We start from the raw sequence: 23,453 nt of genomic DNA, 5'->3' as shown, positions 1-23,453 counted from the left end.
TTCAGTGACCGATGTCAAGGCCCAGTGGAGTCTGATAAGAGGGCTTTGAGGTTGATATGGTTTGTCTGTGTCCCCACCCAAATCTCATCTTGAACTGTAGCTCCCATAATTCCCGTGTGTTGTGGGAGGGACTCAGTGGGAGATAATTGAATTGTGGAGGCGATTTCCCCCATACTGTTCTCGTGGCAGTGAATAAGTCTCGTGAGATCTGATGGTTTTATCAAGGGTTACCCCTTTCAGTTGATTCTCATTCTCTCTTGTCTGCCATCATGTAAGACATGCCTTTCGCCTTCTGTCATGATTGTGGGGCCCCCCCACCGCCAACATGGAACTGTGAGTCCATGAAACCTCCTTTTCTTGGTAAATTACTCAGTCTCAGGTATGTCTTTATCAGCAGCGTGAGAACAGGCTAATACCATGGTACGGTCTTGAAAAGATAACAAGATGATGAATAATAAATAAAGTTAGCAAGGAATCAAAAAGTTTAACCATCTTGGGAAGTTGGGATTTTCTTTTCCTCATCTGTCTTAGCTACAATAAGCAGGTGTTATTTTTGTAAATTTTCCAAAAACCCAAAAGCATTCCCACAGTATTCCGACTTAACCAAGCCCAACCTTTCCTCCCCCGGCTGCCCATTGCCCAAGAAATCAGTGACTTTTGACAAGTTGTTCTACTCACTGGATGATGCTTGCCTTGGATAGTTTTTGACTCCTGGGGTAGATGGAGCTGGGGTCTCAATGTGGGGCTGTCCTGTGGTGGGAGGGGGAGCCTGGGGCCCACCAGCCATTCCTGCCCGCTTCCTCCTTCCTCCTGGGCCTTTCCAGGCAAGTCAGTCAGGTGAGGGCGGCTGCAGAGGCACCTGCTGTGTTCTGAGAACTGTGATGCTATTTTTCTCTCTCCGCCCACGCCCAGACAGCTCAAAAAAAAAAAAAGTCAAGAGAAGGAGGGTGATGGTGGGAGAAAGCCTTCTGGAAACAGTTCTAGGAGGGCATCTAGTCTCATAGACATCAGAGTCAGCCAAGAGCAAGGAACATCCCCCTTGGTAATAGGATGGACTTTGAAAGGAATCACAGTAGGGGAGAAGGTCCCCAGCAGGGTCTGGCCCTGAAGCTCCCTACCCATTTCTACATCTGACCCCCTCATGGGACAAGGCTAGGAAGATCAGACTCAGCGCCCAGCCTGGCTGTGCTGCTTAGGAGTTGTGTATCTGGAAGCTGGTTAATTACTTTGGGGTTCAGTTTCCCCATCTGTGAGATGTGAACAATGTCCTCCATCCCATGGAGGTGCCATGAGGATTAAATGAGATGGGTGTGTTCAGATGACAAGCTAGGCACTGCCTGCATGCCAGCCCTTCCCCTCCTGCCTGCGTGCTGGTGTCTGCTTGTTTGGGACCTCTCCTTTCCAGCCTTTCCATCAGACCTCAGTCTCCCTGCCTCCTCCCCCAGGAAGGCATCTGGCATGTTCACATCTTTGCTCTTTCAGTTGGCTCCGTTTGTCTGGTGTTGCTCACCTATGTGTTGTTATTTAAGCTCCCTGGACTTCCCTTTCTTCTTCTGTAAAATGGGCACAGTAAACAGTACCTATCTGGGGGCAGGGGCTGTCATTGTGGGCTTTAAATAAATGCGCATAAAGAACTTAGAAGAGTGCCTGGTACCCTTGTGGTAATCAACCAGTGTGTGTGCATCTGTGTGTGCACGTGTGTGTGTCTGTGTGCATGCATGTGTGTTTGCATGTGTGTCTGTGTGCATGTGTGTGTGTGCGTCTCTGTGTGCATGTGTGTTCGTGTGTGTGTGCACACAGTTTGCACGCTACCATTTACAGCCCCCTTTAGACTTTTGGTTTGTGCCATTTCCACCTGTCTGTTGAGTTCCTGAGCCCACCACTAGCTCTTTCATTTCTCTAGAACCATTTTCCACTTTCTCCCCTTATGCCTAGAATAGGCCTCTTTGCAATGTATTTATTGAATTAGCTTTGTTAAAAAAAGAATCTTGGGGAGACATCCAGTTCTGCTTTCTTAGAGCCAAAAGCACTTCTCGCCCACTCCCTGCAGGCAATGCCCTGCTCTCTGTGATGGGCACTCCCAGGATGGGGACAGAGTGTGAAAATAGATGGCCTTGGCCTTTGCCCGTGTGCATTAGCATTTTAGCTGAACCATAATTTCATCCCCAGAGCACACAATAAGCCAGGGGCAGGAGGGAAGCTCAGGGAGTTAAATAATCACTCAAGCGCAACCACAGGCAGCCATCGCCTCTAGATTCTGGGCTGAAGGACAGAGGTTGAGAACTGGTGTTTCCTAGGCTGAAGCTCATCATGAGTTTGAGAGATGATCTTTAATTAGTTTTTGTGTATATCTTATCTCCTTCATTAGTGTGTGAACACCTCCAGGGCAAAGCCCCATGGCCTAGTAAGTGTTTCTGGAACACGTTGCTAGGCTCAGAGCGGTCTTGGGAACCATTAATTGACTCAGTCATTCAACAAACATTTTGAGCTCCTATTATCTGCCAGGCTGTGCTCTAGGCGCTGGGATGTAGCAGCAAACAGGATGGACAAGCCGGCTCCTCTTAGAGCTTCTATTCTCATGGGAAAGGGTGTGCGCGCGCACACACACACACACACACACACACACCCAGAGCGAGAGACAGAGGAAGCCAGTTAGCGGCTCTCTGAGCTCACTCTCCCAACCATCGAATCCTTGGTCCCAGAGCCGGGCATGTGAGGATGAAAGGCCGTGGGGAAGGCTGGGTGATGGGAGCCACAGAGGGCTTTCAACAGGGAAGGGACTCGCTCAGGCAAGGTCCTGCTGGCTGCTGAGCAGAGACGGCCATGAGGGTCAAGGAGGCCAGAGGGGAAGAACAGGGGAGATGGAGAGAAGGGGAACTCAGAGTATGTTTTAGAATAGGGTTTGTAACAGCAGCAGCGCCGACATTTGAGTGGGATGACCCCTCGTTGAGGGCTGGGGATATCCTGTGCATGGTGGGATGTTTAGCAGCACCACCGGCCTCTATCCACTTGATGCCAATAAAACTTCCTTCTAGTTATGATAATCAAAACAGTCTCCAGGCATTGCCAAGTGCCCCGTGGGTGGCTGCATGGCCTCTGGCTGAGAACCCTGATTTAGAGTAGACCCAACAGTGCCTGCTCATGAACTCGATGGGCATGGTGGGCATGTGACAGGGAGGCCAGTACTGGACAGAAGGACTCGCTTTTGAGCATCCACTTTGGGTGGCACACAATGCCCCTGGAAGGGCAATTGTCCACTGCCTGGTGCTCAGGTTGTCGCTGCTGCCTCTGTGGGGCCAGGAGGACCAGCCATATTGGATATACCTCTGAGACCTCCCTGCAGGGGTAAACTTGGGTGGAGCTACTCAGTCCCTCGGGTCACCAGCTGCCTGTGAGGATGCGGCTTGGTGGCCCACTCTGCTTCATTCCGCATTGCAGGAAAAATGAAATAAAATAAAACAGCACACTGGCAGAAGCAGAGGGCATGCTCAATGGCCATGATAAGCTACTCTGCTGGGCAACGTAATGTGAGGAATAGCCACAGCTACACACATATGTGAGGTCAACCAGCCCGGAGTGAAGGTCAGGGCCAGCCCAGTGGGGCAGAGACCACATTGCTCTGAAGACTGAAAATTGCCCTTTGTTTTTCTTCAAAATAGCTTTCCCGCCAGCCCTCGCATTGGCAGCTGAAAGACCCTTCACTTCCAGGAGGTTGAGTGTGACTGCGGCATCTTAGGGAGGGAAAAATCCACCGAGAGGATGCTGACCCTCGAGTAATCTAGCTGGGAGCAAGGCCCAGAGGGAAGAGAACGCAGGGAGGCATGTGTGTGGATGCAGAGTGTGCTGGGAGGAACCGGCTGGGCTGGGCGGCTGCAGGATTAGGGGGCTATGGGAGGGAGGGTGGCAGCAGTGGGTTGAAGCCATGAGCACGAGGGAAGAGCATCCCCCAAAAGGAGGTGAGGAAATCAGCAAAGATTGACTTTGCCAAGGTTAGATCTTGGCTTTGGTGTTTGTTGTTGATTTTTTTTTTTTAAGATACAAGGTCTCCTTCTGTCACCCAGGCTAGAGTGCAGTGGTGCAACCGTAGCTCACTGCAGCATCAACCTCCTGGCCTTAAGTGATCCTCCCGCCTTGGCCTCCCAAAGTGCTGGGATTATGGGTATCAGCCACCATGCCCAGCCTGTTACAATTCTTTTTGAGGACAATTCCCTCTATTGCGTTGACTTGTTAAGTACTGGGTATTTTTGAATGTTCCACATTTGAACATTTCCCCCAATTTTTCAACCGTGAATAAATGCAGAACGAGGCGGCTGACACTCAGAGTGGGGACGGTCCTGAAGCTGCATCCACAGGGTGGCCAACAGGATGTGTGAAAAATACCTATTTTTGGAGAAAACATCTCAAGACTTCAGCAGAATTCATTCTGGAATCGTTCCTTCCAGGGGAAGGGCACCATCCAGCCTTGGAAGATGTCATCAGTTGCTGGGCGTCCCTTGCAGTTTGGGGCACAAGACTGTAAGCTCCGTGCAGGCAGGGGCCATGCCAGCCTCTTCTTCCCCAGGGCCTGACACAACTCCTGGCCCTAAGCAGGTGCTCTGTGAACAGTGCATGAATGAATGAATGCAGGACCTGCCAGAATGCCATCCCAGTCACTGTTTGGGCTTTGACTCAAAGCAAGATATATTTTTTAAGTAAAAAAAAAAAAAAAAATGCCACTATAAATGGAGGGTCATGCCTGAAAAACAGGTGAAGAGATAAAAGTGTTCTGCGGAGCGTGTCTGAAGTCAAATGCTATTTGTTGAACACTGAAGGAAAAATAATTGCCATACCGCAAAGGGATGTAAATAAGGCCAACTACACAAAGGAATGATCATTATCTTTATTCATATACACTTGCTTCCAAACTACAATTAATGTTTCTAACAAAGCGTATCATGCAAACGGAGATTAGAGGTTACACAAACTGAAAAAAAAGCAATGCAGTAATTTATACATCCATCTCCTCTGCTATATAACCAAATGGTGTCTGACGGTTGAATGGCCTCTACATTTTGTCAGTAGGTGTTTATACAGCAGGAAACACCTCAACCTCCGTCTCTTCCTCCAAACAAAGTTGGGTCTTATATGATGTTTCTCAATTAATGATTTAAGCGTGGCATGTCCTTCACACACACAAATCATGTAGCAAAAGCAATGACTTCAAATGCTTGTTTATAAAAGATATTCTAAAAGACCCTAACAGAAGGGATGTGAGGTTAATTTTTAGAAAACCTTTAGACTCAAAATAGTAACTGCCTTCATGATTGATTTTGAATATTCTAGTAAACCAACCCTTCAAGAAAAGAATTACATTCTTCCAGGAAGAATATCAACAAAAGTCTACAATCACAGGAATGGATACTCCTCAAGTTAAGCAGAGGTGACAAAGACACAGTCGTTTAATCAGAAAATGCAAAGCCGCCTTTTATCTTATTTTAGAAAAGAAGGTTCTTATAAAGTGGACTTGACACCTATTTTCTGAAAAGTCGAGTTCTGTCTACTCGCATAAGCGATAACTATGAAACAGACGTCAATAGGCACGTTTGCTGCTGCCTCTTGTATCTTGGGAGATCGATGTATTTCTGAGTTGCCCAGTGGGCAAAATCCTTACAGGGCATCTCTGAATCTTCACCCAATGCGTGAGACCTGGGGACCAGGGGGGTCTGGGCACAGAGCCAAGGAAGCATCCTCCTCCTGCCAAAAGGTGGCCACAGAGCCTCACGGAGCAAGGAAAGGGGTCCCAGAAACCCCTGGGAATCCTATTCCAGGGCTGCTTCTGGATGGGGGACACTAAAAATGTCTTTCCTGTGATTTGGAAGTTTCTAAACCTTAAGCAGTTGTCCCCAGTGTCTTAAAAACTCGCAGAGCATCAGTCTGCCAAGTTCCACCAGAACTTGCAGTCATTCCCATGTGGACTCCATGCCCTAGGAGCATGGGAAAATCTGGCAGTGGGAGAGCAGGTCGAGGGCGCTCCAGCTGACCCAGGCTAAGTCCTCCTTCAAGCTCCAGGGCATTGGAATCTTAGGAAATCGTCAGCTGCTTTGTTCTAAAAACTCATTTTTAAAGAATTATTATTAAAGTTCTTTATAAAAAGGTACAAATAGCCCAGTATATTCAGTTGCTGTACTGGAATTAAATAATTTCTTCCTTTAGGTTAAGAAAAAGTCTTTGGAATTTGTGGGCTTTTGTGTAGGGTCACTGTAAGGCTGTTGGATGGCTGAGTGTGACCTCCACGGTTATTAACTGTCACTTGATCACACAGATGGGAGGCATAGCGGTCAGAATCGTTCATGCTGTTGACCTTCCCAAAGAATCCCTGACACTACAGAATTAACACAATTGTGGTTGACCCCATTTCTAGATGACGGCCTTCATCCATGTGTACATCAGGTAACCTTCCCAATTTTCTGGATCTTCTAACAGCAGAAACAGATAACGTTCCCTGGATCTGCTGCGTCACCCCGAATGGGAGGAGATAGGAATGTTGACTGTCCAGTGTATTTCACAACATGTAGCCCAAGCAGCTTAAGGAAAATGACTTTTAAAAAATATTTTGGCTGGGCATGGTGGCTCATGCCTGTAATCCCAGCACTTTGGGAGGCCGAGGCGGGCAGATCATGAGGTCAGGAGTTCAAGACCATCCTGGCCAACATGGTGACACCCCATCTCTACTAAAAATACAAAAATTAGCTGGGTGTAGTGGCGTGCACCTGTAGTCCCAGCTACTCAGGAGGCTGAGGCAGGAGAATCGCTTGAACCTGGGAGGTGGAGGTTGCAGTGAGCCGAGATTGTGCCACTGCACTCCAGCCTGGGCAACAAGAGTGAAACTCTGTCTCAAAAAATAAAATAAAATAAAAATAAAAATAAATTTCACAACACTCCTTGTCAAATTGGTGTGTGGCCACTAACAACAGAGCACCCTTGTCCTTCCTGGTGACTGTCATGCCTACTGCTGTCCCAGTAACTCTCATGATCACACCCTTTGGGCCCCTGGCTCAGTGTCTGTTTTGTGATTACGATTGTCTGGTGTGCGCAGCAGGGGAAACAGGCACCCCTACCCTTGTTGGGTTATAAAGAAACAGGAAATGGTGTGATGTGCACACACAATAGGTGACTTCAGAAGACCAAAGTGAGAAAATGACTGGCAGATGATATCACCTTTCTGAGGCTTTTAAAAATACAAGACTGTCACTTTTTCTATTTTCAGTACTGAGAAAACAAATCCCAGCAAAAAAACAAAAAAAAACAAAAAACAGAAACAAAAACAAAAAAAAGCCTCTGAAATGTCTCCTGCTAAGTGGAACCAGGTGGGAACTGCGGTGTTAGTTGTTAGCTGTGCGGTGTTAGTTAGTTCTCCATTCATCCTCAGCTGCCATAATTCTTGGCAGGAAGCCAGAGAGGAAAATGGGCAGGAACCTACTGGCCTCTGCGGTACACTGGATGGTCTGGCTCTGCCCAGAGAACTATGAGCTACTTCAAGGTGGGGAGGGGAAAGGGGCTTCTAGCAGCTGGTGGGGATGTTGTTAGCATTTGGGGGGTGTTTTCTGAGGAGGAACAGACTGTGTCCCTGGTAAAACACTCTCTTGAGGGCCAGCAGACGGAAACTTCCATCTGCACCAACCACCTCCGATGGGAAGCCGTTGACAGTGGCACCCCTTCCTCTCCCTCCTACTGCAGGCATATTTCTGGATGCACCCAAACCCTGTTCTTCTCTGGCTCCTTCCTGACTACAGCCCCCGCCTCCCTCTCCCTTCTCAGCACGTCCGTGGGGGGCTCTCTGGAAGTCTGCATCCTCCTTCCAGGAAGTCACCACACTCGCCTAAGGACTTTGGCTCAGAGAGGTGCTCAACAATCATTTGCTGGGCTGCATGAACCTTGGTCTTTCCGGCCAGGCTTCCAGAGCTCTTGGCCCCACGGTTTTCTACCAAAATTCTGAATAAGAAGGCCTAAGACGTGGCATCAGAAAGGGCAGACAGTGGCCCTGCATGGACCACACGAAGCCAGTGGATGAAAGGAAGGGAAGCACTGCTGGAGCAATAATTTTGACTCCTGTGGTTTCTGATCTGCCTTTTGAATTTGTTCTTGCCTGGATGTGGGCCTCGCATTAACCTTGGAGGGCGGCCCCTGGCAGCACTCCAGTGACTTCCTTTCAAACCCAGCACCTGGTGACCTTCAATTGAAATGCCAAGACATGGGCTGCCAGCCCATGGCCTGCAGCCTCAGGGAAAGGCTCTGCCACCAAGGAGTGGCCACCTTCCAAGGGAAGATAATGCACAGCCATTTGAATGGCCTGGTGTGGTCATAGCTCCATGGGTCCTGTGGGGATTTGGACGGTGCTAGATTCTGCCAGGTGGCCTAGACCTCCGCAGGCCCTGGCAATCAGGCAGTGCTCAGGGGCAAGGACTTCCTAAAGGGTCCCCCAGGACCTCCTGCGTGGCTGCGGCAGTTCCACAGTGCACCCCTCGCCACCATCTCATTTCACACAATGCCCACGAAGGGGCCAGTACCATAGAATTTTATAAACTGATTCTGAGGCGAGCCATTGCTCATGGTTATCTACATGACAGTCTTCCAACAGTAACTGTCTTTGGCTGCTGAGATCTGTAAAGCCCTGATCATTACCCACATTCAACACTCAGCAATGGATAAAGCAGGTTCCACATGACAACACTGCACCGGGCCCTGATTTTGACTGTTTCTCCCCGGGGGTTTGTTCTGATGTCTGTTGTCCCTCAGGCAGTGTGCTGGGCACCCCTGCCGGGGCATTTTCTTGGAAAACTTTGCCACACAGTCTGAGAGAATAACAGCCAGCTGAGACGGTGAATGTGTTTCCTAGAGAAACAAACTTGTGGGTGTTGGGGTTGCAGGGAAGGCCTAAGCCTGCTGCTTGCTTTAAATAGGCAGGTCGTTTGGGGTGCTGAACAAGGCTCCCTAACCTCATGTGTTCCTCCGTGGGACCTTCCTCCTCTCTGGGGGGCCTCGCGGGGGTCTGTCCTGCTGCTGCTCCATTCTGGGCAGGGGGACTGGCCCTTTTGTCTCCTAGGCTCTTTCTGTAAACCAGTCCCTTTCCCCTTGCATCAAAGGAGGCGAACCTGGTCAGGACACAAACCCAGATCGTGCACTGACCCGCAGGGCTGCAGGGACAGGGGAGCCAGGCCCTCCTGGAGTCTTGATGTCTATGGTGCATAAAAGATGGCAGAAAAAATGGTTCTTTTCTGGCTGGGCCTGTTCCCTACCCCGTCTCTCCTTCTACTCAGGGTTGCCAGGACCACCTAGGCCTCCCACCTCAAAAAGCCTTTCATGGTTGTGTGTTCTGTGAACTTCAGGCAAACAGCCAGAGGAGAAAAATAATGCGAGCTTAGCTGGGAGATGCTTCTGGGAGGAAACAGAGCGGCTCTCTACAAGGACTGACAGCTACTTTCATTCTGTTTCTGTTTGTGGTAGAACCCGGCTCCTCTGAGGACCTTGCATGGGGGTGTCTCACCAAAGCAGCATGCTCCTCCCAAGGCTGGAAAGGCCAGTGCCACAATGGCTGGAAGAAAGGCCGCAGCCTCTGAAGAGCACGTGCTGGTGCCTGCAGGGCACGGCTGTGTTGGTCTCATGAAGTTTGTGCGTGCTGGAGCAAACGACAGGTCATCGCAGAGGCAGCAAGACAGCATGCTTCCTGCGTGTCCAGTACACACAGCAAGAGGGGAGTCTCCCCATCCCTCCCACCCCTGGAGTCAGCAACAGTCGCAGGCGGAAGGGAAGAAGGAAACACACACACACGAACACACAAAGGTCAGCCCAGGTGCTGCGGCAACGCCACGTATGCACCAACGTACTAGGCAGACCGGAATCAGACACCTCCTGTTGTCCCCAAGAGGAAGAGTGGTGGAGGAACCAGGATGAAAGGTGGCATTAAGAAACTAAGAGGGAGGGTCAGCTCAAAAATAGTCCTCACCAATAAAAATTTGTTTGCAGGTAGAATCAAATACATATATATACACACACATATGTAGTAAGAGCCTAATCTATCATGTAAAGTAGCCATTCATTTTTGAAATTTTATCTACATTTAAAAAGTAATCTATCTGATACAGTGCCCATGTGCAGGGAGGGAAAGCACAGAAGCAAGGGATTCAGCTAAAACTTAATTAGAAAAGAGGATTAGAAACAAGAACCTGCACAAATAGAGCACAATTGTGTCTTATAAAATTATTATAATACTCTCTTTATGCTTGATACGATTATAGCAATAATATAGATTCACTTGTTATTAAGGTTTATTATAAACATGCAAAATTCATTGCATGATGCATTTGCAAAACATATTAAAACCCTTCTATCAATAAAACATCTTTGAGCTGTTAGGCATCCGGGTTTCCTGATTCTACAGCTCCAGGCCTGTCATTCAACATGAACTAGAAATGGGAACCAAAACCGTATTCTTTTTCTCCCTAAGTGGACATCCAGGGCTCGAGAAGGGAGGAAAATCAATCAGTAGGGGCTGATGCTAGAGTCAACACTTCCATTAAGTTACTGTACATCGTACTTTCATCAACGACACTGCAGCCTATTAAATAAATAAGTACAAAAGGGGAGAGGGCGTACACTTCAGCTTCTTGAGAAGGATAACAAGGTAGGCAGCAAAATGTTGGTGTGTGTGGGGGTGGGTGTTGGCGAACAACACTGGTGAGTAGTGGCATGATTACTGATGGCACCCTGGATGGAAAAATAATCTCCCAGAGATTAAAATGAACGTATGTACACACTGGCTTATCCTTAATCTGAAATGATTTCACACGCTTGTTCAGCAACGTCCTTAGACGATTTGGCCTTTTACAAAGAATGAAAGTATCAAGACAGTTATCACCCAAGGAGGGTACCAGATGACAGATTCACCCAACACTCATCTGAGGTTTTTTTGTTTAAACTGGTAACTGCTGGACCATGGCTGGGTTAGGATTTGTCAATGTTTGGAAACAGTGATTAGGTTCATCCCGGCCTTTCAGATTCTAGGGGCTGTTTCCACGGAGGCAGAGAATGGACGCAGCGGGTATTTTGAGGCCTCCCCCACCCCCAATCCCTCCCTGCTCACTCTCTTGGCTTCCTGTTCTTGGATTCCAAAGATGTCGTGGGTGGAGATGTTTCCTGGGGCAGGCTCACTTTAACATCTCTGGTTGGGGGATTCCGATGCTGAAAAATCCACAGATGGAGGGTATGGAAAGTATATCAAATTGTACCCAAAATGGGGCAACAGTCTGTTTGCTTTCTAGGAAGGGTTAACCTAGAGCCAGACGTAACTTCTACAGAATTAACTGGACACTGTGCATGACGTACCATCTTCCACTAAGATAATGTTCTTGGTTGTAAGAGAGAGACCCTGAACAGTTGATCACATTTGGACTAATAACCCTACAATTTTCAGGCCTCCATATGGAATCGGACACAAGGCCGTGGCCTTAAAATTTTAGGGTTAAGGATCACTTCCCACTGCGGGGAGGGCTGGGGGCTGGGGAGGCGTTTGTTCTCGCTGGTGAGTTTCATACTGCACTCTGTAAGATGGGGTGCACAAACTGGGGATTGACATACGAGAACCCTTCAAAATCAGACTGGTCTATGTTAGCAATAACCAGCTGATCAGGCGGTGTTAAGACGGGCTGTCCTCGTGTGAAGAACTTGTCAAAGTTTTCTGCTCCTTTGCCGCACTGTGGAGAAAAGACAAAAAGGTCAGTCAACGTGACAGTGCGGGAGCAGCTCTCCGAGGGCCCTCTCTGGGGAGGGGCACGGCCCTGGGGAACTCAGGGCTGGTGAGGCAGGAGGAATCTCGGAGGACTTGCAGGCCTACTGGATTCAAAAGCCAGGCACAGCAGACAACGACGAGTTACCCAACTGTAAACCTTGAAATACCCCGAACAGAAGCCCTGGGTGGGAATGCACGGCTGGCAATGAGGCAGCAACAAGGGGACAGCCCCTGTCCCCTCAGGTCCACCTCACTGAGCAAGCGGAGCTGAGAGCACAGAAGCCACGCACGCAGGGCTGTCAGTCACAGCTCCGTGTTGAAAGGCCAGGATGTCGGCTGGGGCTGCAGGCAGTTACCCCTGGACCAAGCGAGGGGGTGAGTTACTGCCCCACATCTGGTTCTTTGCCGCAATATTTGTAGTGAAGTAAAAACTGTGTTATCCTTGCCTTCCTACTGGGCTGCTCTAGCAACCCCAGCCCCTAAATTAAGCTTCAAGCGCTATGAGGTAGGTGTGGCGGCAAGGCTGGGAGATTTGCACCTGGCCCAGCTAGGATTTAGCACACCTAGACACAGCTGGCCAGTGGGCAGGCTGGGTGACTGGAGCTCATTTGCAGGGTGGTCTCAGGCTGGAGGTGGTTTGCATGGCGCCCTGGGGAGGCAGGGAGAGGCCTGCTGTCTTGGCTGTTCCTCTCCTCCAGGGTTCACTGGGGTGCTCTGTGAGCGTCAAGGCTGCAGGCAGAACTGCTGCATTGGGGTCTCTGAGACACACAGCCGCTTAGGCAGCATGGCTTGGTAGCCTGACCCCAAAAGTGGGGAAGGAGTGTTCTCTTCACTTTGTCAGCCACCCACAAGGGTAGTGGCGTGTTGAAGTCCCTGGGAGCCCAGGGTGACTCTGAAGCAGGAAGAGCTGGGAGTTTCACTGAGGATCCTAAGAATGATTTTCAAGATGTTGCCAATTATTGCCCTTGGACCTGCTGCTAGAGCCACAGGGCCAATATGAATTAACTCTGAGCTAGAACACATTTCAAACTAACCAGGCATCCTTGGGTCTCTAACAGAGAATAGCTCTGCATTAACTATGAAGTGAGGTCCACCCAGTTTGCTCATCTGTAACATTGGGAGAACAATCACACCTCCTGCCCAAGGCTGCCATGAAGGTCAAATGTATGGGGTTTTGCATAGAACCCAGCCGAGGCGAGAGGCCAGCATGTGCTGCTAGTGTTTTTATAAGGTAGTTGAGTCTCACGGGCTGTGCTTTCTCAGCTCCTTTTTCACACTTTATCTTCTAGGAGGTGTGCTTGAGAACCTATTTTCATTTTTTTTTTTTTTTTGAGATGGAGTCTTGCTCTGTCGCCCAGACTAGAGTGCAGTGGCATGATCTCGGCTCACTGCAACCTCTGCCTCCTGGGTTCCAGTGATTCTCCTGCCTCAGCCTCCCGAGTAGCTGGGATTACAGGCGTGAGCCACCATGCCCAGCCACGAAGCTACTTTCATTACCCTCTTACCACCTACTTTTCATCAAATAAAACCTGCTCCTAAGTACCTGTTGAGGTGGAAAGCATGCCATAAATTCAAAGTAAGGTCTTTATCACAAACAGCTTTCCTTTCTGGGCTTATTAATTTTTTTTTCTTTTTTGAGACAGGGTCTCACTCTGTCACCCAGGCTGGTGTACAGTGGTGTGAGCACGACTCACTGCAGCCTCAACCACCTGAGCTCAATCATTCCTCCCACCTCAGCCTCCTGAGTAGCTGGGACTGCGGGTGTGCACCACCACATCTATTTTTTGCATTTTTTGTATTGACAGGGTTTCACCATGTTGCTCAGGCTGGTCTCGAACTCCTGGGCTCAAGCAATCTGCCGGCCTTGGCCTCCCAAAGTGCCGGGATTACAGGTGTGAGCCACCGCGCCCAGCCTCTGGGCTTATTTCCATTTTAATAAGCAAACATCTACTCTTCACCCAAGGAGATTTCACACCACAATGAACGGTGAGTATCTGGATGATGTGTGTGGTGGGGCAGAGGGGATGAGAGACAGGGGCTGTCTGTGGGCTTTTAAGTTACTCTGTGGAGCCATACAGACATGAGGCTTACTGTCACATCCGTCCTGCCTCCCACATGTGGGGTAGCAAAGCTTCCACTCTCACACCCCACGTTTCCATAGTGTATTTCCTTGGAAGAGCGCAAAGCACCTCAAAGCCAAGGTCAGCAGAGGCAGAATCTGCAATTCACATCACCCTATGTGCACAGGCCATTTGCAAACACTGAGAAAGGCTCTTTGAAAAATAAATAAGGGCATGCTATTTCTTCCTAGGAATTAACCAGGAATCTGTACTTATCAGTTAAACAAACAGAAACCAACTTTCCTTGGAATTCCACATTCAGATGACAACAGCCAAAGAAATAGCCCTCCTCTGGATATACCAGTGGTTCTCAACCAGGGATGATTCTGCCCCCAGGGAACCCGTTTTTGGTCATCATGACTTGGGCGGGACAAGCCTGGCATCTGGGGGCAGAGGCCAGGGATGGTACGGAACATCCTGCAAGGCCCAGGATACTGTCCCCGCCCCAAAGAATGATTGGCTGCAAATGTCAACAGTAACTGCTGCTGAGAAACTCTGGGATATATGTACCAAGACTATCGTATGAGGCTGATAGGTCCTAACATCAGTGTGAGGACAGACATGAAGCCAAACTAGGGAATCAGGCAGGAGCAGCTGTATGCAAGAGTGAAGAATGGAGAAGCGGCAGAAGTCCCAAGGCAAAAGCATTTGGAGCAAGTGTGACAGCTCAGTAGAGTTGGCTTTGGGAACATTCTTTTAGAACCTGATTCATCAATACTCATTGCCTGGAAGAATTCAAGTGAATCTACAGTCAGGGCTCCCAGAGGCTGGGATGCATGCTCCTTTAATAAGAGATCATCTGTGCTTCTCTTGATACTCACTAACCATGCAGAGATGAGCAAGAAAGAATTTCTGGAAAAAATATAATAAAAGGACATGAGTCTCTAAAAGGATGAGCAAAGCAAGGCAAAATGTTCTCTCCCCCTTTCACAGGACACATTGATGAATTTAGGGCTGCACAGATAGACGTCTAGGCTGGATGTCTGTCCTGCTCTAAATGTATCTATGTGTTCTGCGAAAAGAGTGCACAGGTCTGACCCTTTCCTTTTAGTCCTGTCTTTATGGCATTCACGAATCATCGTCCAATGGGACGTTTCCAAACGCCATGGCTTTACTGTCAAGGAAAAATAAAAAAGCAAACTAAAAGGAGATTTCTCAAGGGGACTACAGAAACCTTCCCACTGAGAAGCCTGGAGAGGGAGGCTTGAGGACATCCAATTCTAAAGCTGGTGTCCAGAGAAGGGTCACTCCTGAGGGCACCCACTGCTCAAAATGCTAAGTACTGTGATAAAATGAGGCAAAAATCCTTTCCTGGTTAAGGGCTCTTACTCCGCCTGTGCTGAGGTCTGCAGAGCTAAGGGGGAAGTTGTGGAGCCTAGATCAACCCAGTTGCTGCCCTGAAGTCACACTGAGTGCTGCTGTGTAGCTTCTGGTCTCAAAACTGCTCACTGCTGGAAACACCTTCCTCTTCTTTCTCACTGTAAATCTCTTTGGAATTTTCCCTGAACTCAAAGAGGGAGAAATCTCACTTTAACAAATCAAAGTTTTTCTTAAACTGGTTCACTTTGGTGGAGAGACAAGAGGCAGGCACAGGCTGAGGGCGAAGAGTAGAAACTGAACCACTGAAGTTCAGCCACATCAACCACAGGACAGAAATGAGCCGGGTGTGTCATAGCAACCAACTGGGAAGAAAGCCTGGAAGGGCTGCAGGATGACCTGAGGGTTAGATCAGCTAGGAGACTCAGGAGAACTTTTTATTCTGAGGGAGATCAAACCACAAAGACGTCTTCTTCCCCCCACCAAGAGGCAGGGGGCAGCACAGCTATTTCTACTCCAGATTCGGCGTGGTGAGAAATATCGTTTCCTTTTCCACCATGGAAGGTCTGCCAATGCATTATAAATGAGCCTTCCACAGCTCTTAGCAAAAGTAGCCCTGGAAATAGACAATCTACTATAAGACAAATTGGAGAAGATCTTGAACTACTTGTTTTCCAAGATGTTAATGTGGAAAACTACCCTCATCACCACCACCATCACCACCACCGCCACCGCCACCACCGCCGCCTACTGAAAAAGATGAGGAAAACCAGAGATTTTTGGATCCTTGGAGAAAGGAAAAGCAGTAGATTCAAGAAGGTACTGCATTCCTAATGTGGAAGAGATTCTTCCTACTATCAATGATCTAACCTTACTCATCACCATGAGCTTGATGGGCAATGGCCTCGGGTGCCATCTTGGAGCTGAGCAGAGAGCAAGAAGAGGCAAAGAGGCTAAAGGGCTGAGGGGGCACGTAGCATGACTGCATGAACGCCAAGTCAATGAGTAAAAGATGACTGCAGGCAGCCTCCTGCCACTCGTCAGGGAAGAGGCAGGAAGGTAGATCACCACCACCATTGGAAGGGCAGCCTCTACAGCAGTCTGTGACAGCGGGCAGGTATGGCTGTCCACGGCCTCAGAGCTCTAGGCCACCCAACACCACATGGCCGCTAAAAGTAACATTTATACCTTGTGAGCAAAACTGGGCTGGGTGTGCACTATCTCCACCTCCAAAGGTCACCCGCACCTTTCGCCGACTGAAGCTTTTGCCCTCTGGAATGTGACGTACCACACGATGGGTATGGGACTGAGATAAAGGGGAAGAGGGCATCGGGGTGGTCAGACCCAACCAGTCGGCGTGTGACTCTTGAACTCCCTGAGACCAGGCGTTGTTGGCACCCAAGAGAAAGTGGGGACACAGAGGGGAGAAGGATGTGGCCAGAGATCAAGAGCCCCAATGTATATAGCTTTGGCAAACTCAATGCATCTCTCTGTGAAGGTAAGATGGTGATGTGACCATCCACCTTCCCAGGCTGTTGTGAGGATCCAGGGAACAACTAGTGGGCATGAGGCCCTTCCTCAGTGAGGAGGCAGAACAGACATAAGGTACACCCTGCAAAGCAAGCACTGGTGTGTAAAAGGCATGTGATTGATATCTGAGGGATGAATGAACGTTATTAATAAGCTCCCTCCCTCTTTCTGATCTTTGGATTCAGGAATGAACTCCTTTGTTGTTTTTTATATTCCTACCCATTTGGTCAAACTGTAAATGAATGCAACAGACCCAAGATAAATCAGGCATTGGTAAAGATGTTATGAAACATGAATGACATGGACTCTGGGTGGAATCTGGGATTGCAGTGTGCCCCCACTGAAGCCTTGTGTGGCAAACACACTGCTCACAGCCCCTTTCCTTCTGTGATAAGGTGTGGGGGAGACTGAGATGCAATGCAGGAGTTGGCTTCATGGCTGATTCTTACCTGTGAGAGGCCTCTGAGCATGAGCAATACACGTGTTGGTCTCACCCCTGCCCTTTACCTCAGCATCTGAGTCATATAGAATATAACCCCACGGTCACAGCTATGGGAATTATGGGAAATATGAGTGGCTCGAAACACTGCTGTTAAAAAGCAAAACCAAACAAAACCCAGAAGAGGAGGAAGGATGCAGAACAAATAAAGAGTAAAGGGATGTTGCAAGATTATGGAGAAAGGAAACCTAACGAGGTGGGAGCTATCCCTTACGATGACCAAATGCAGGATGTGCTTCATCGTAGGGGAACCCTTACTTGTATTCAAGTCCCAGTGCTGGGGTACAGTGGAGTGCATTAGCAACCACATCGCCACCATCTGCACAGCTCTCTGACTCATGGTTGCACAGCATCTTCTAAGTTAAATAACAGCAGAAATGGGCTGGTGAATTTTGCTTGGGCTTCCTGGGAGGTAATGTCCATACTAAGGAACCATCCAGCAAAGGGGTCTGGCCATTGGTCTGCCCTTTCTCTGAAGATTAGCATGCTCAGGGAACGGGCTACGTGCATGACCAACACAAGCAGGGGCACACAGTTAAGGGTTATAAAGTGGGGTTAGTTTGCTCATTTAGTCACCCAAGGTTCTGGAAACGTGCTCACCGAAGACCTGGAGGCCCACTGAAGCCAGTGCATTTTGGTACACAAAGTCTGGAGAATAAGAACGGACAAAGGAGAGGATTTGGAGAATAGTCAGTTCCTGGCCTTGCAAGTCCAGAATCGGGAATGGACACGTAAAGAATGCTATAAACCCACGTGAGCTGATGCGGAAACACCTCTTGGATACATTGCTACGTGAAAGACGCAAGGTGTGTTTAACACAGCACAACCTCATCTGTGTATACGTTTACACACACAGAAACTTTCTGGAAGGTTACAGAAAAGATCATGAAGAGTAGGACCAGTAGTTGGAGAGATATCTTTTCATTTATGCCCTTCTCTACCACTTAACTGTTCATTTCACCAGATAGAGAGAGCATGTTAATAGTAATTTTTTCTAAGGGATTGGGACCCCTTTCACCTCCTGCCAACTTCATATAGTTTTTGGTTTCTCTGACAAAATTAAACAGTACTCAGCTCACCTACAGCACTGCAGCATTATCTCAGAAAGGGAAAACTGTGTTCTGGAGGAAGGCTGATTCCATTGATGAGTTTGCTGATAGACAGAGGCCATATGCCACACATTAAATGAGGGGATCGCTATAGGTGTGAGAGCCACGTGTGTATGAGGGTGAAGGTTCTGGCTTATCATGGGCTGTAATCTATGGAATAAAAACATGTACTCCATTTGGTCTTTATGTTAATGGCCAGATTTAGAGGATTTAAAGCTCTTTTTCCAAGAAAAGTTGTAATGGCCATCGTTGTTGGAAACCTTCACTGCCAACAATGGAAACCTGTCAATTCATACAATTTGATGTACACAGGGTCTGTATTTATGCCACCACTCATCACTGAAGCTCCCCGAGGCTTGCAATAGTGATGCTTATTTATATTGATTATTAGTTTAAATGTCTCATTTCTTCCAATTTCTCTGCTAAGCAGAAAAGTATTTGAGAGAGTAATGATTAAAGAATAGGAAAAACTGCTTGCCTCTAATTAGCCAAGTAAAAGGTGTTGTCTTAGACTAGTTTAGAGGCTTAAATCAAACCTAGATACAGCATGATGTGACTTCTGTAGTCTCCAAAGGCTGGTTAGTGTTTGCATGTTGTCGACAAACCTTCCCATCTTGAGATCTCAATTTTAATTGGCATCACTGTTATTGGCCCAACAGAAAGGCCAAGAGAATGAAGCTGCCTGCCACCCTAGAGAACTGATGAGATGTGGCCCAGGCTGCCTATGGCATCTGATCCATGACACAGCCATGCCAGGGACCCTCCCTCCTCCTTTTACCTGCAGAGCCCCTGCACTACATACCTAGCTTGCTGGAGTAATTATTAAAAGAACATAGTACCAGGAGATGTCCTTCTGTTCAGGAAATACACATGGAATTATCTAGGTGTAAAGAAGCATTAATTCTGCAACTTACTCTCAAATGGTTCAGAAAAAAATAAGTATATATTAAGGTTCGTGCAAAAGTAATGGCAAAAAGAATGAAAAGTAACGGCAAAAACCGCAATTACTTTTGCTCCAACCTAACAGATATGTGTGTCTGTACCTACACACAGACAGAGATATAGAAAAAGAATGATACCAAGGTCAGCCTGTAATCTCAGCACTTTGGGAGGCCGAGGCAGGCGGATCACTTGAGGTCAGGAGTTTGAGACCAGCCTGGCCAACATGGCAAAACCCCGTCTCTACTAAAAATATAAAAAAAAATTAGCCAGGTGTGGTGGCAGGTACCTGTAATCCCAGCTACTCAGGAGGCTGAGGCAGGAGAATTGCTTGAACCTGGGAGGTGGAGGTTGCAGTGAGCTGAGATCGCACCACTGCACTCCAGCCTGGGTGACAGAGTGAAACTCCATCTCAAAAAAAAAAAAAAAAAAGAGTATAACATGAACATGCTAAAATGTTAACATTTAGGGAACCGGGGTAAAGGAATGCAGGAGTTCTTTAAATTACTTTCCTGGCCCTTCTACACGTCTGAAATTGGAAATTATTTCAAAATAAAATTAAAAAAAAAAAAGGATCCTTGCACCAGCTTCGATAAGAAATGATCATCAAGCTCTCTAAACAAGCTAATGGCACTGGGAAATGAAGGACTTTGTGGTGACTGGGAAAAGGAACCCCGATTGTGTGTTCTTGCTGCAGGGACGTCCTCAACGTTCTTATTCTCTTTGGCTCTTGCTGTGGGTCACTGGATGACAATGTCCTGAAGAAAGTTCTATTCTTTCTGCCTTTTAAAAAATAGAATACCTACAGTAATTTCACAAAAAAATGGCCATCTGTGAAAGGTCTATTTCCAATGTGCTCTGCCTGTCCACTCTGGAATACATTTCTTGTGTTAACATTATAGATTAATTTCTCCCTCTCTAATAACCATTTAACTACAGTGAATGATTCTGGCTTGCCTATGAACTAGCTATTCTGCTCCTTGGTGCCAACGGCTAGAACTAAAAAAAGAAAAATCAATTAACCTTATGCTCCTGGTATTTGTATAAACTGCTACTGATCACATAGGCAGGATGAGTGGAAATTTGAAGGCTGTTCTTGGCCATTTCATTCACATTAATTATAAATCAGAATAAAAAGCTACAAAATTCAAAGTGACGGTGGATCAGAATCCTGGAGCTTTTATTTTTCTGGCAAAGCCGAAAGCGCTTTCCTTCCCTTGGTGAGCCTTCTGGTTGCTGGGCCAAGCTGCTGGCTGCACCCTCCTCCCCACGGTGCCTCCACACTCACCTGACGCTGGGAGGTAGGGTGGACATCCACTGCTCCCTCAGTCACTGAAGATTACCCTTTCCAGAGGCGACTTCTGTTTTAAACTTAAAATTTCTCCTTACATAGACTCTTCTGAACATTACGGGTCTTTTTTTTTTTTTGAGACGGAGTTTCATTCTTGTCGCCCAGGCTGTAGTGCAATGACGCAATCTGGGCTCACTGCAACCTCCGCCTCCCAGGTTCAAGCGATTCTCCTGTCTCAGCCTCCCAAGTAGCTGGGATTATAGGTTCGTGCCACCATGCCCAGCTAATTTTTGTATTTTTAGTAGAGACGAGGTTTCACCATGTTGGCCAGGTTGGTCTTGGACTCCTGACCTCAGGAGATCCACCTGCCTCGACCTCCCAAAGTGCTGGGATTACAGGCATGAGCCGCCACGCCTGGCCTACAGGCCTCTTTTTGATGACTCGGGTTTTTTGTTGGGAACATCAGGCTGAGCTGACAGCCCCCACTGAGCTGACGGTCCTCGCACCCTGGGAGCAGAGGATGCTTCGCATTGTGCTTCCTTGAAGAGATCCCTGAAACCAGCTTGTTTTGTGTTTTGCTCATAAAGAGGAAGAGCTAGTTAATTGGCTGCCTTTGTCCAGGGCTCACAGCACTGCTGTCTGTGGTTGTCTTTGCGTTTGTTTTTACAGAATAATCCCTGCGAAGTGATTGTCCCATCTTCCAGAAAATCATCGTCTTCACGGTGGCACATGGTAGCTTTTTAGGGACAGACATGGCTCTGTCCAGGACTGGACTCTCCCACTGTTGACTGCCACAGGGGCAGGTTCTTCCCTCACATCTCAGCCTCCAGGCTTGCCACTGTCAGGAGAGATGACCACCGCCATGGGATACTGCCACCACCAGGGGAGTCAGCCACCACCAGGGGAGTCGGCCACCACCAGGGGAGTCGGCCACCACCAGGGGAGTCGGCCACCATCAGGGGAGTCAGCCACCATCAGGGGAGTCGGCCACCACCAGGGGAGTCAGCCACCACCAGGGGAGTCGGCCACCATCAGGGGAGTCAGCCACCACCAGGGGAGTCAGCCACCACCAGGGGAGATGCTAAGGGAGATGGCCACTGTCCCGCACACCCGATGCTGGTCACTCTCCTCTTTCTGTTCTCCTTTACGTGTGACCTTATACAGAATCCAACCCACAGCTGTATTGCAGATCTTGACCTTAATGTAGCCGTGAGATGGAAAGTCCTGTGCTAACCTCCCGACAAATCACGGCATTGTGAGATGCTTTTTGCGCTGGGATTGCATTTTGCATGGCACTGTGGTCTAAAGGTTAACTTTAGTCAAGTCACTCTGGCAGTCAGGAAGAGGGATTAAGACAGCACACTAGAGGAACCATGATTCCCTGATAAGCTCTGTGGCTGTCCAGCAGTGGAATACTACCCTCCTTAGGGAAGTCAGTGATTCTGGAAGACTCTTTCATTGGAGGTTCAAAAAATTTAAAAATTAATGAAACAAAGATGATAGACTCTTGATCCTACAAGCTCAATCTGATCTGTAGAAGCAGTTTGCAAAGAACTGTGAGAACCTGAAGTCCCGCTACTGGTATTTGGTAGTAAGCAAAGGTTTAATTCCATGGGAGCCAGGAGTCCAGTACCGCACGTGAGAACAGCTACCTGTCCTTAAGCCTGCAAGTCTCAGGGAAATTGACTCACCAGCGCTTGCTAAAAAACCATCAGGCAGACTTCACTAAGACAGAAAAGTTGGTGAGCCAGGGTTATAAGAACTGCTGAGAGGCGAGAGCCACTCAGAAATGGGCTCACGGTGAGAGTTGCCGGCTGTGTGACGTTTGCCCGATCGTTTCTCCAGCAGCACTATTTAGGCTGGCATTGTTACGTCTCTCTTTGAAATAACAAAATGACCCATCAGAGAATGCTCAGTTTTGTAAACACATTTCACTTTTCAGTTAGCTCTGGATCAGGGAACTACAGTACATTTTTCACCAAGGAAGCTGGAACACCACATCCCAGAATAACTTTTCTACGCCGCTAGTTCTCTCCTGCTGTTTGTATTAACCAGAGCGTATTGTGCAGCTTTTGACTTCGGTTGCTTTTTGCTGTTCTAAATGTCCTCTCCAGCCACTGGAATGGCTCTTGGCATGGTGTCTCTGCTCCAGCATGTCACCACTGAACAGAGCGCAGTCTTCAGAGACCGCTGAAGGTGGTGGTGCCAGCCCTTGCATGACATGCTGCGATGAGCCTCACTCAGCTGCCTGGCACGGTGCAAGGACTAGAAGAAACAGCTCTCAAGAGGCACATCGCTGCCCTTCCAGGAAGCAGAGCTTGCCCCATTTATCTCTCTGCCCTTGACGCTCTCTGCTTTTGGACACAGTGTCTACGGGTCCCCCTGCAGCCACGTGCTTCTATCTTCACTGTTGTTGTTCCCTCTGTGGGTCCATTTCCTGTCCGTCTGTATTCTTTCTAGCTCCTTCCTCTTTTGTGCACAGGTTTTCCAGCAGAACATGGGCTTCTGCCTGAGAATTCTCTTCCTTCCTTCTGGCCAGAGCTCTCACCAAGCAGGACCTTTCGCATGAAACCTCCAGTTTTAGGGCCTGGGTCCACAATTTCTGCCTCCATTTGTGAGTTTAGGGGCTATTTCTTCACAGCTAGGGGCAATTTATCCTTTCTTCTTAATTTTAACCAGCATTCAGTTAAAAAACAAAAACAAAACACCCAGCAAACAGTAGCACTCCAGGAATAAATAAACACTGCTCCTAACTCAGCTGCCTGCCGTGGGTACAACTTTGCCCCCAGTGATTTCCGTGGACCACAGGGAAAAATTCACATTCTTGCCTGCCGGAGCCAAGTTGCCCTCTTGTCTTCCCTATATCCGAGCTTAGGGCCGAGTA

The 23,453-nt window shown here is 48.2% G+C and overlaps 1 protein-coding gene across 1 annotated transcript in view; it reads right to left on the bottom strand.

The window, feature by feature from the left end:
* Positions 1 to 4,865: 4,865 nt before the first annotated feature.
* PRKCA (protein kinase C alpha) overlaps positions 4,866 to 23,453 on the bottom strand; it is a 509,502-nt gene continuing 490,914 nt past the window's right edge. The window contains exon 17 of the mRNA XM_032178546.2: positions 4,866 to 11,729. Coding sequence (XP_032034437.1) covers positions 11,565 to 11,729 — 165 coding nt within the window. The 3' untranslated portion in view covers positions 4,866 to 11,564. The remainder of the gene's footprint in view (positions 11,730 to 23,453) is intronic.

The sequence above is a fragment of the Hylobates moloch genome, unplaced genomic scaffold (genome assembly GCF_009828535.3).
Source record: "Hylobates moloch isolate HMO894 unplaced genomic scaffold, HMol_V3 SCAFFOLD_15, whole genome shotgun sequence".
Taxonomy (NCBI): domain Eukaryota; kingdom Metazoa; phylum Chordata; class Mammalia; order Primates; family Hylobatidae; genus Hylobates; species Hylobates moloch.
Note: the sequence above shows the minus strand (reverse complement) of the source record. Positions and strands in the feature narration are given on the sequence as shown.